The 12,807-nt window shown below is 34.3% G+C and overlaps 2 protein-coding genes across 2 annotated transcripts; one reads left to right on the top strand and one right to left on the bottom strand.

The window, feature by feature from the left end:
• Nucleotides 1-4,079: 4,079 nt before the first annotated feature.
• Nucleotides 4,080-6,599, top strand: LOC121119010 (cyclin-dependent kinase 11B-like). The gene is given in 6 exon segments (XM_040713619.2): nt 4,080-4,531; nt 4,592-5,480; nt 5,545-5,597; nt 5,600-5,972; nt 6,033-6,350; nt 6,411-6,599. Coding segments are annotated over 6 exon segments (2,115 nt in total). The 5' UTR covers nt 4,080-4,156; the 3' UTR covers nt 6,518-6,599.
• CysRS (cysteine--tRNA ligase, cytoplasmic) lies at nt 6,600-9,687 on the bottom strand. Its single transcript, XM_040713617.2, has 4 exons — nt 9,459-9,687; nt 9,294-9,400; nt 8,676-9,204; nt 6,600-8,492 (listed from the first exon to the last, which is right to left on the bottom strand). Exons 3-4 carry the CDS (start codon nt 9,090-9,092, stop codon nt 6,642-6,644), a joined length of 2,268 nt encoding a protein of 755 aa, XP_040569551.1. The 5' UTR covers nt 9,093-9,204; nt 9,294-9,400; nt 9,459-9,687; the 3' UTR covers nt 6,600-6,641.
• Between the last annotated feature and the right edge of the window lie 3,120 nt (nt 9,688-12,807).

The raw sequence follows: 12,807 nt of genomic DNA, 5'->3' as shown, positions 1-12,807 counted from the left end.
ACAATAATTCAATGAAATAACTCTAATTCAAATTTGCGTTATAAAAAAAAAGAAAATATTTTTTTATTAATTTATCCATTTTTTCATTAACAGATTTATTTTATCAATATTCAAGCTATATAATAAGAATAAAAATACCTTTTCAAAAATATTTGAGTAATAATTATAATTATTCGTATCATATGCACAATGTACATTTGAATAGAGTAGCATTAAAGATCCTTACGCCAATTAGGGATTTATAATTTTGGGAGTTCCTCTAATTGCATAAATGTGTCCCTATTTTTCTCATTCCTATTTAAGAAAGATATCTTTTGAAGATAAGAAGTAGTGATTGCATTTATGAAAATAAAATTTGCCTTCCGTTTGTCCATTTTCTTAAATTTCAATGCTATAATTATTAGTAAGATTGAGCCATTTTCTTGAAGGTTGTACATTTTTTGAAGCTCATTTTTCATTTTTTTTAAGCTCTTACCATTCTAGTAGCTTAACTTTCAATTCATTATCTTCCCTGTCCTATCGACGACCACCTTAGTCTTTGACCCCCTTTTATAATCATCATAAGACCACCCCTGGAGTGTATTGGGTGGGCTTGCTCCTGTAAATAGAAAAGGACATACTTGATTATTTGCATCATATTGCATTGATGAACCCTAATTTTTATCACTTCTTTGTTGTAGATCTTTGGACACCTGGGAGGTCTCTTCTTGGGTGGCATCAACATTACTCTTTAATACAAACTCCAAACCTCCTTCCCCATGAATGAACTCGTCCAATTCTTTTTCTAATCTTGCTTCTCGATTTCTTTCGTTCTAAAATAATAAACTGTTATAATATTTATTTGATAACATTAGTGGTTTTTGTATATATTTTTTTTACCTCAATTGATTCAACTCCCGAAAGTTTCTTTCTTTTGCACTCCTAATTTAGTATCTCAAAAAGTTTGTCTGTTTCTTGTTATTTTAGTATTCAATTTAAATGTATCTTTAGTGCTAATTGTATTAGATGGTTTTGTCTCACTAATTGTATATTGAAATTGTTTAATTTGGTCCTCTATTCCTTTAGTGCTAATCATAATACTGATACAAGTACATGTATAGATGTATAGCCGATAAAGTAGAATTATTATAAATTATTTATTGTATAGTTTGAAGGAATCAGACATAGCCTTACCTTATGGAATATAAGGTAAAAACCAAGGACAACTACAGAGATACGGAGGATTTCTCGGTGAGTTATTTTCTATATTATAAAAGCAAAATTTGTATCATAGCTGATGCCTAATTACTACGGGCAATGCCGATGTACTACTCCTAGTAATTTAGCAAATAAAATGAGAAAACTAACGTGATTGGGTTATTTTAATTGTAAAAATCCATATATTAGGAGGGCCTTTATTAGGATTTTTTTATGGGGGAGGAGGGGGGGGTTTTTTGACAAACATTGTACAATTTTGACAGAATGTGAACTTCTTGAAAAATTTTAAAGTTATTATTTTTTTTTTTTTGCAACAGATAAGATATCCGAATAATCTTTTTTATAGAAATGACATTTTTTTTTTAAATTTGGCGGTTATATTTTATTCGTAGAAAAATTTGAATAAATGCTTTTTTTGAGCAATTTGGCAGAAAATATATTTTTAAGAGATACAAAATTTTGAATATGGAAAATTTTAGTTCTTATATTCTACAATTGTGACAACAATAAAAATTTGAGAAAAAATGTTTTCTTTTAAACAAAATGTACTTGTAATAACTTTCCGTTCGCCGTTCATTTTTTTCCGTTTAATCGTTCATTTTTGAATTTTTATTTATTCATTTAATTTTTATCTAGTATAAAAAGTCCAACCTAAAAAAATACTCATTAATATACTAACTCCTTTTTGTTTCGTAATACATGAAAAATGATAACCCCAATTTTTATAAAACGGTGTCCAAATTCTTCAAATAGTTTTTGTTTTTTAATATCCTCAAAATAGAAGTAGTACTTTTATTCAAGGCAACCTCTAATTTATTTTCATGAGCGTCCCTCCTTTAAAAAATAGCTAAACCGACATCTTATCTCTGATATACCCAAAGTGGTCCTAGTTTGTCTATATTATTAACATATTATTATTAGTATTTATTGTTGTATACATTAATCTGAGACTTACAAGTGGAGGGGGAGAGGTGTTTGCCGTGTGAGAGCATAAACTTAGTCCCAAATCTCTTGTCTATGTTTTCGGCTTTAACCTGACCTGAATGCAATGCTCTGACCAGTTAATAACTGCATTTCTTAAAATAATAAGTGCATATCAACAGTATACACTATACATATATTCGTGCAGTTGTAATATTTCTATTTTTTAACACTTGTCTACAGTTTTCTTTTTGTACTTAGTTTTATTTTATATTATGCATTGGCTATGGATTTTACATTTTTTAGTTATTTATTATATTATTAGAAGTATTTATATTTTCGCAAAATATAATAAATGTCGAAGGCAATTAATATATTCAGCCTTGTGTAACAGTATCATATTCAATATACATATTATTGGCAAGTATTTTGCATAGGGCACCATTTTGATTCGGATTGGCCCTGTTCGAACGCATGTTTGATCACAATAACATATAAATGAAATTTGAATACAATAAACAAGAGTAGGGAGAAGCTTCAAACGTCATACATTCGCGTTTTTTAATTTTTCAACTGGCTTGCCTGAGCCCCACAAATGACTTACTAAATCTAACTAACTCGAAGATAAAGCTATAAAATCGACTAGAATGATGTAGGTACTCAAATGAGTTTAAGACAAATGATTTGAATTTAATATTGCAATAATAAATCCTCCACGGCTTACTAGGGCCATTCATCAAGCTGTGTATGCTACCGGGGCTTAAAAACATATGTATCTCGCTCTAAGTTTATCAAATAATTCTTGGCAAGCAATTCCCCAAATATATGACGGTTTGATTTCATAGTGTTTTGGAGTTTCAGTAAACTAATTACCGTGGATTGGAGTTCAAGAGGAAAAACTAAATGTGTATTATATTATATAATACACATTTAGTTTTTTCATTATATATAATACCTTCCCCAAAAATAGAGCAAATAAAGTAGGTATGCCCCAAAATGCCGATTTACGGAGATAAAAACTTGCAGGTGGCGTACACGGAAGTTTAGAAGTGTTATGGGAACTTCCAATCATTACTTAAATGGTTTATATCAAATTTATGTCATTTATATTTAATACAGATAAATTCCTAATATTTCACGCTGTCTAAAATTTTTTCAATCCATAGGTTTGTTTAATTTCACCATTTGCTGGAATATAAGTAATCTCAAGATAGTCTTCAAAATTACAAATGGGGTGTAATGGAGCAAGTATTTGTTATAATGGACTTAAAAACATTTATTTATCTAGTACTTTGTAAAGTTTCCATTTAATCTGTTTCTGAGACGTGCATCAATTTTAACCCGACATTACCAACTTTAATCTTTATTACTGCAGAATATGAAAGTACTTTGTCTTACTTCCATATTGCGCAGTAATAAAGATTGAAGGTGCTTATGTCGGGTTAAAATTTATATACTTCGGATGAACAGTTTGTATAAAAACATTAGAAGGTGCTAAACAAATAAATGCATTAATGTCCATTATACCTTTAATTTGATTTGCTTTGATTTACAACATATTTGTAATTTTGAGGGCTATCTTGAGGTGACTCATTTTCCAGTGAATGGTGCAATTAAACGAAGCAACGGATTGAAAAAATAATTAGACTAAATAAACTTTATTATCATAATTATAATTATACCCCTAATCGAGAAAAAGAGATGTAGTAATCTTCGGAAAAAATAGTCAAAAAGCAACCTCTTATGGGTAATAAGAAAATGAACACCGTTCATATTTTTTCTGTTCGTTGTTCATTCGTTCAACGGAATTAACGGAACGAGTGAATGCCGTTCGTTTTTCCGTTCAATGTCCAAGCCTGATTATTATATGTATGATCATGTAAATTATTTATACTATTTTAAATTTAATAATAGTTGAATGTAATGTTTCTGATCGTTGGCGCTAGATGGCGTTAGAGAAAAATTGTTTACTTTATGACGTCACAAGTTCGAAACCGCTGTTCAGCTTCTCAGCTCAAGGATTGGGAGCATCAATAGAATGAGTTCTGGAGGTAGTGGAGCAGAAGAAGGCGAATTAGTTCATCGCCGTCGTCATTCGGAAGATGAGGATGATGAAGATTTCTACTATGACGGTCCTAAAATAAGACCTCCACAACAGAGTTCGTTACGGGACAAGGATCATCGGCGTAGAGGACGAAGAGGTGGCGAATCATCAAATAGTGATAGTAAAAGACGCAGTAATAGTAGGAGACATCGATCTTCATCCTATAATAACTTCCCTTCTTCGTCTAATCGAAGAGGGGAACGATCCTATCACTCTTCTGCCTCTGGAGGCACGACGCATCGAGAGCATTCCAGACGTAGCACAGCAGATCAAAGACTTAATCGATTCCTCTCCGCAGATAAAGATAAAGTAATGGCATTTCATTTCATATTTCAGTAAATTAAAATGGTGAAATCTTTTTCATTTCAGCAGGAATCCTCGCGGCGCGACATGGTTGTCCGTCGGGAACGAAAAGAAGTTGAGCGCAAAATGTTTGAATATGAAAATCGTTTAAAGAGGAGAAGAGATCGATCAAGAGATCGTATAGATGGCAAAAGATCACGGAGAAAAGATAAAAAAAAGGAAGAGCAGCTGCAGGAGGCTATTGTTGTCTCTGAAGAAGAAGATGAAGAAGATTCACCTCGAGAGGTTGAAGATGAAGAGGTCGAGGAAGAAGAAGATGATGAAAACGAAGAAGCGGATACGGCATCAGAGCATTCAGGGATAACTCCTGAACACAACGAAGAAGATAGTGATGAAACTGCCGAGGATTCGGCTGAGGAGTCGGATGAAGGCTCCTCCAACGAAGAAGACGAAGAGGAGAGTGAAACTGCTGAAGAAGAGGAATCTCCTCCAAGTGTTGTAGACTTAAAAATAAAAAAAGATGAGGAATGGTTAGGAAAAAAATCTTCGTCGTCCAACAAGAATTACCACGACGAGGAAGATGTCAAAGATGAAGAAATGGTGTCCCAAGGCGAAGATGAAGAAGACGATCAAAAACAAGAAGAGGAGGAGGAGGAGGAAGAAGAAGAAGAGGATCTTCCAAATTATCTTCCTTCAATATACGGCTGTCGTAGTGCAGAGGAGTTCCAATACCTCAATAGAATTGAAGAGGGGACATTTGGAATTGTTTACCGGGCGAGAGATAAAAGGACGAGTGAAATTGTTGCGATGAAAAGATTGAAAATGGAAAGAGAGAAAGAAGGATTCCCCATCACTTCCCTCAGAGAAATCAATACTTTACTAATTGCACAACATCCTAATGTAGTTACTGTAAGGGAAATAGTAGTAGGTTCGAATATGGATAAAATTTTCATTGGTAAGTAGTACTAACATGAATAAAAAAAATTTAGTCTTTGTTTATATTTCCCTTTATTTTTCAGTTATGGACTTTGTTGAACATGATCTGAAGTCTCTTATGGAGACAATGCGTGAGAAAAACAGTCTTTCCTCTCTGGAGAAGTTAAATGTTTGATGATCCAACTACTTAAGGCTATATCTCATCTCCACGACAATTGGATATTACACAGAGACTTGAAATCCTCTAATCTTCTCCTAAGCCATAATGGTATACTCAAAGTTGGAGATTTTGGTCTTGCCAGAGAGTATGGTTCTCCCCTTAAACCATATACTGCCATCGTCGTAACTCTTTGGTATCGGGCGCCTGAACTCTTATTGGGTATTAAAGAATATACTACTCATGTGGATATTTGGTCTATTGGCTGCCTTTTTGGTGAATTTTTGCTAATGGAGCCTCTATTTCCTGGTAAAAGTGATATTGATCAGTTAAATCGAATATTCAAACTCCTCGGTAAGTTGGAGATTATTACGGTAAATAGATTATCCTCATTTTCTATCTTTTAATTTGAAGGTACTCCCCATGAAAAAATTTGGCCTGGTTATAATAATCTTCCTGCAGTTCAAAAAATGAAATTTGGTGATTATCCCATTTCACATCTCAGATCACAATTTCCATCACAAACACTAAGCGAACACGGACTTTATTTGCTAAAGCGTTTTTTTACTTACGATCCTACAAAAAGAATAAGTTGTGAGGAGGCTTTACAAATGGAATATTTCAGAGAAAGTCCTTTGCCAATCGATCCATCTATGTTTCCTACATGGCCAGCCAAGTCTGAACAAACCCCTGGGGCTCCCAAAAAGGCTGCATCTCCTAAGCCTCCTTCAGGTAAATCAATTTATTTTAAGAAATACTATCTTTTAAAAAAATGTTATTCTACAAATTTAGGTGGAGGGGCTTTCAAAAAAATGAATGAAGATGAAGAAAAACTAGGATTCAATTTTATTTCTCGGAACTCTACGACTGCTGCTCCTGGTTGGAACTTAAAATTTTAAGTCATGAACGCATTCCCCTTACAAATCTCGCGCATCTCCCCTGTTAAACAATTGTTTTACAAAATAAAATGTAATTTCATTATTCCTGTTGTTAAACATTAATAAGTTTATTTTTACTTTATTTTTACTTAGTATTCTTACTCTCAAGATAAGATGTATACTTCTTCTCTTGGACTTGGTAGAGTTTGTTCAATTTTTTTAATTGAGCTTTAGAAATTTCTTCTCCTTCGACATCATGAGTTGGAATACCCTTTTCATCAAATTTAGAATATTTGTTAGTATCCTTCCGAAACATTTCGCTTGGTGGAATCTTATTTTGAGCCTCAGCTGCGGCTTTTTTGGCATCTTCGGCAGCCTTCTTATTTTGCTTTTCTATTGCCTTAAATTCTTCTAATTTCTTTTTTTGTTCCTTTTCTCGAAGCAACTCCTCTTTGTCTACTAATTTGATTACGGTAGGTTCACTTTCTTTGTCTTCCAGTCGAACCCCAAGATCAGGTAATACATCATCTCTGAGACGATCACACTCTTTAAGTATATCGGTAGCCTTAAGCTCTCTTGCTTTCTTGCGAACGTTGTCTCTAAATTCAGCTAAGGAATTCAAATATGGCATTACAAATTCTTCTGATGAACCTCCTCCTGATAACGATGAAGATGAGAATCCCATTTCCCCACATTCAGGAATAAGACCAACGACCTTAAAAATTCCTGTTATGTATTCGGCTCCTTTTCGAAGAACTTGAGAATTAAACTTGCTATCGCTAGTACGTTTCTTCTCTACATAAAAATTAACAGCGGAGACGTATGTTTTTAAAGCGTCTAAGGCACTTTTAGTATCAACATTGTCACAGAAGGAAGAATGCACTTTCGATTGACACTCAATCAACTTATTGTTGAGTTCTATTTCGTCAATACCCCATCTTTGATAAGAAGAAGAGACTGAGCTATTTGCAGAGGAGTTTGATCTGATAATATGTTTCACGTTAAGGAAGTATTCATTCATAATTTTTTCATAATTACGGGCCATATCCATTGTTCCAGTGCTATAATCCAAAGTATCTTTCCAAGAGTGAAGAAGAAATGTTAAGCGAAGTTGCCTGGAGGTATAAGTTTTCAACACATCTTGGATTGATATAAAGTTCTTAAGGGATTTCGACATTTTACATCCTGCTATTGTTAAATGTCCAGAATGCAAAAAATATTTTGTCCAATTATCATTATCAAAAAATGCTTCAGATTGAGCCAACTCATTATCATGATGGGGAAATTTAAGATCGCATCCACCAGAATGTATATCTAATGATGACCCTAATAGTTCAGATGCCATAGCCGAACACTCTATGTGCCATCCAGGACGTCCTTTGCCCCAGGGAGAGTCCCAAGATGGTTCACCAGGCTTTGAATTTTTCCAGAGTGCGAAATCGTTATTAGTTTTTTTTTCATTACTTCGGTCTCCACTCAGATCCCCCTCTCCTTCTTGAAGAGCGGCATTGTTTCCAAATGACTCGGGAACAAGTTTTGCATAAAAGTGATTTGAAGCATTATCAAACTTGGATACATCGAAATATACACTACCTTGAGCTTCATACCCATACCCACGCGATATGATACCTTGAATAAACGATACAATTTCAGGAACATATTCACTAACCCGAGTCAATGCATCAGGCGGTAATATGTTGAGGGCATCCATGTCTTTGTGATACATTTCCTCCCAATACTTGGGTAAATCTTTAAAAACCTCATTATCATTTACTGTTTGTCCCATTTTCGAGTCCAACCAATCTGATAGAAGATCTTTAGCACCTTTGAGGAGCATTTCCTTACATTCTTTGGTTTCGTTTTTGTCTATTTTAGCACGAACTTCTTCTGTTAATTTAGAGAGGGATTCAAACTGTTTCTTCTGCATTGCCTTCTTGTCGGGATCTTGAGTTTTTTCCACAACACCAGCAAAATAGACGAGAACATCGTTAATATCCTTCAGAGACGGAAAAAATTAATAGCTTTTTTAATCAACACAGTTATGATGCAATAAAGTTAGAAGTTTGAAAAGAGTTTAAACTTTTTTTAATGAAAATGACTTTTTCCATAGATGAGCCATAAAGTTTTTTTTAGCAAATAAAAATTCAAAATATAAATGTTAAGTGTCAAAGTTAGTTACATTAATAATGTTGCTCAATTCGTGGTTTTTGGCAACGTACTCCCCATACAAATGATTTTGTCGTGCTCTTCTGATGATTTTATCATCAATGTCAGTGATATTCATAACATAAAATATATTATAACCAAAATAGTGAGAGAGGACTCTTCTTAGGATGTCAAATGTCAAGTACGTTCGTGCATGACCCATATGAGAAGCATCATACACCGTGGGACCGCAATTGTACCATGTCACAGAGGATCCGCTAGGCAGAAACTCCTCTTTCTTTTTCGTCAAACTATTATAGAGCATCAAAGTATCTCCATTTCTCCTCTCGGGAGCGATCCACGTCGGTTGAACCCGCTTTGCCATGCCACGTACTATAACTGACGCCGAAATACTTCCTTTAGGTAGAAATCTTATAAGACGTGACGTCATTCTTGTAACTTCCTCATTGAAAACATTACACACCTTCCATTCCACCCAGCTAGATTAATAGATATAGCTAATTGTAGAAATTCAAGAGAAAATGCATAGCTAGCTAGATAACCTGGGATATTAATAAATAATAATATTAAGTTATAAGTTTTGACTTTTAAGTTAAAACTTTTAAAATATATAAGTAATGGTAGTACTTACTTTACTGAGTAAAAATGTCCCAGGATATAATAAAGAGCGATAGGTTTATTCCTTCTTTATCAAATGATCCTTTATCTATATGGATTTGAAAAAGGTTTTGAGTTTTGCTGTTGGATAAAAATAAATATGAAAAAACATTGAATAATTATAATTATATCAAGATACTTAGGGATACTTTGTCTCTAATCTAAGTATCTTGTTCTAACCAAGATACTTTGAGACATCTTGGTTCTAACTATATTTCTGTTTTCCCGAGACGCAGCAGGGTTGCTTCAGCACTTTTGGGGAATAATGAACAACCAAGTTTTATAACACTTAATACTCTTTTTTCAATAATATTAAGAAAAGAATGAGCTATTAGATTTCAAAATGGGACCAAGAAATAAAAGGACTTAAGGGTCATTCCACGTCAAGTGTACACACCCTAACGGTATGACCATCACCGATTTTGATTATTTTTGGCGAGCTGGCTTTTTCTATGAAAGAAGAGAATGTGTGAAATATTAGGTTTCTGAGACTCAACTGGGCCCTTCTAAACCCGCTCAAAGTTGGGCCTAATGCTTTGGACCAGTGTTGTTCAGAAAGCCATAATTCCTTTTATAGTGGCTCGATAAAAACAAAAATTACGTCAAAAGATGGACAAGAACACAAACTGTAATTTATATAAAATCATAATCTTATTTGAATCAAATATAAAAGTTTGCGGCTTAGGCGCGGCTTCAAAATGATGCCATTGCCAAGCAGCAACCCCGATTTTGTTTTAATTTTGGTAGATCATGTCTCAATATATGTTTTCAAATATATCCAAATTCAGAGTGGGATCTTAATGGGATCACTTCTAATGAGAGCCTTAACTAGAGTATATTGAGCCGCTTTTATATTGTTTGTATTATTGATTTGTATTTAAACCCGTACTTAAAATAATATACATATTTTCTGTTGATTCATAAAATAAATTAGGATTATTATTTAGGTAAGCATAACATAATTGAAAATTCTGATATTTTATAAAATAACAAAAAAATAACATTATAATAGAGTAAATAATTTTCATGTTAAAGTTAAATTATATAACAGATTCAACTTTTGACTCCTCTGGTTCACAATACATACGAACTCTAAGTGATTGGTCTAATTTGAGAACAAATCAATTATCTTTTTGTGTACCATTTATAGTTTTTACAAAATTTATCCTTTTTTTTTTGATAATTTTGGATAATCTTCTTCGGTGGAAAAATTTATCTTCATAATTTTCATATTGTTCCGTGAATATTCTAATGAACCTTTCGGATTTGTAATCATATAAGGACGTCGCAGGCTCTCTTTCATAGCTTCTCTTTTAATAGTACCACATATACCATCTGAAGGTCCCTTGTCGTGACTTGTGGCAAAAAAAATGCAACTCAACAGACAATTGAATGTCCTCTAGATGAAACATGAGGTTCAAGAGTTTCTATATTGGCTCACACACCCATTGGAAAAGTAATATATTTTTCAATATTCCTTTAAATTATTTACAAGTCGTTTCTGGTATAAATGTAACTACAACATCGTGATGGCTGTTATCAGATATAAATTGTTTTTATAATAGTAAACCCAAGGGTGTATTGTTGCCTTTGCTTTATTTCAATAAAATGGCTGAGCCCCATCCTAGACAATAAAAGCGTAATTTTCTGAAAAGTCATCAATTACCACAACTTCTTCGTTCGTAATTTTTTCTTTGTTAAGAAATTGCTTTGGGCCTTTGCAATAAAGTCGTGTTTGGGTAGCTTGACTATTTTTTCAAAGAACCGCTCAACAAAATCTTATATTGAAAGTACTGTAGATGTTGATTCACATGTATCAGTAGATACCCATTGTCAGTGCCGTATGTCAGGAAGATTTTTCGGTCCGCTTTACAAGGGTGAACGGTTGATTTTCAGTGGTGAACGTGGGATATTTAAACAGGGCAAATACTACAGCATAGATTAAATCTTGCAAGAATATCGTCCAATGGACTGTCTGACCATTATTTTCTTCAGGCAAACATTGGGAAAAATAAAATGAAAAGGAAAAACTCCAGACGGAAAGTCAATGCCGACCTATTCATAAAGGAAGGAGTATAATGGAGTATAAAATGCACGGTGCAAGAATGAACGAAAATTTTTGAACTATACAATTAAGTCAAACAATTTAAACCTCCTTAAATATTTTTAAAATAATAACGGATGAAGATAATGAACGAGATTATAATATACCATGAAACGGTTACATCGACAGAAAATAAATTATGTTCACAAGTCTTGATGTGCTTAACTCGCATGTATACGTGGTGATGTGTTTGAAAAAAATGAAGAAAAAAATGCATGTGTTCTTTATCATGATTAGAAGAAGAAGTTTTTCCTCTCTTTCCTTGACGCAAAGGTGTCAATCAAACTGTCCATGTCTTCATGGAGCACCTTGTCCACCATCGCCCTGTCCATGTTCAAGAGGGCGAGGGAGGAGAGCCTCTCCTAGTCCATGGTGGTCCTCATGTGGTTCTTGAGCCTTCTGAGACAGGAGAATGACCGCTCCGCCTCACAGCTGCTGATGGACATTGAAGCCAGGATAACGATCACCTTGAATAGCTCCAGCATCAGGCGGAACACTCCCGAGGTTATTAACTCCGCAGCAATTTGAGATGAAACCATGTCTTCTGTGTCAATATCTGCCAAGAGAAACATAAATTTTAAACATATAATGCAAAATGAAACATTATAATATTAACCTTAAATTGCTGGAAGATTGCATGGTCTGACTGGAGCTGCTCGAGTTCAAGTCTGTAGTGCTTGGCGACACGCTCAATGACACAGGTCTCCACTTCACTGTCATTGACGATTGCAATGAGATCCATTGTGATGTTCGTATCGTCGGTGGCAAATCTGCTCTCAAGCTCTAATACAATCTTATTGGTTGCAACATCGAAATGTGTTTCACGGAAGTAGGATTCAGTTGTTCCTTTCCCCTTTATTCTCCTTGGAATCTTTGCCTCCTTGAATTCCAAATCAATTGAGTCCTCCTGGTCAAATACTGATTTCATCTCAGACGACTTCAACTCAGCAAGTTTCCAGATTGATTCAAAGATTTTCTCATTCTTAAGATCTTCAAGAGTCCTAATCACTAGGTTGACGTGTTTCCGGGCCTTTGTTAGGTCAACCTTTCTGCCTTGAAGTTCATCTGACAAGCTAGATGTGTGTCTGAGAAGTGTCTTCAACAGTTCAATGCCGAAAACAAATTCGTGGCTAAAGATGCTGTTGAGCAGAGAAGTTGCTGTTGAACTCGACAATGTATCTTTATCTTTTCTCATTATTATGAGGGTCTTCATGATTCTGACCATCCCTAGAGATACAGCGTGTACAGCATCGTAGTGGAGACTCCAGCGGGTAGCAGACTGGTTCTTCAGGGTCATCACCTTGGCATGCTCCTCATCTTTACTTGTTATCTTCACCAACTTGTAGATTGCTGACCTCTTTGGTGACCCTTCAATGAAGTTGTA

Source organism: Lepeophtheirus salmonis, chromosome 5 (genome assembly GCF_016086655.4).
Source record: "Lepeophtheirus salmonis chromosome 5, UVic_Lsal_1.4, whole genome shotgun sequence".
Lineage (NCBI taxonomy): Eukaryota > Metazoa > Arthropoda > Copepoda > Siphonostomatoida > Caligidae > Lepeophtheirus > Lepeophtheirus salmonis.
The sequence above is the reverse complement of the archived record's forward strand: the minus strand, read 5'-3'. Positions and strand labels throughout refer to the sequence as shown.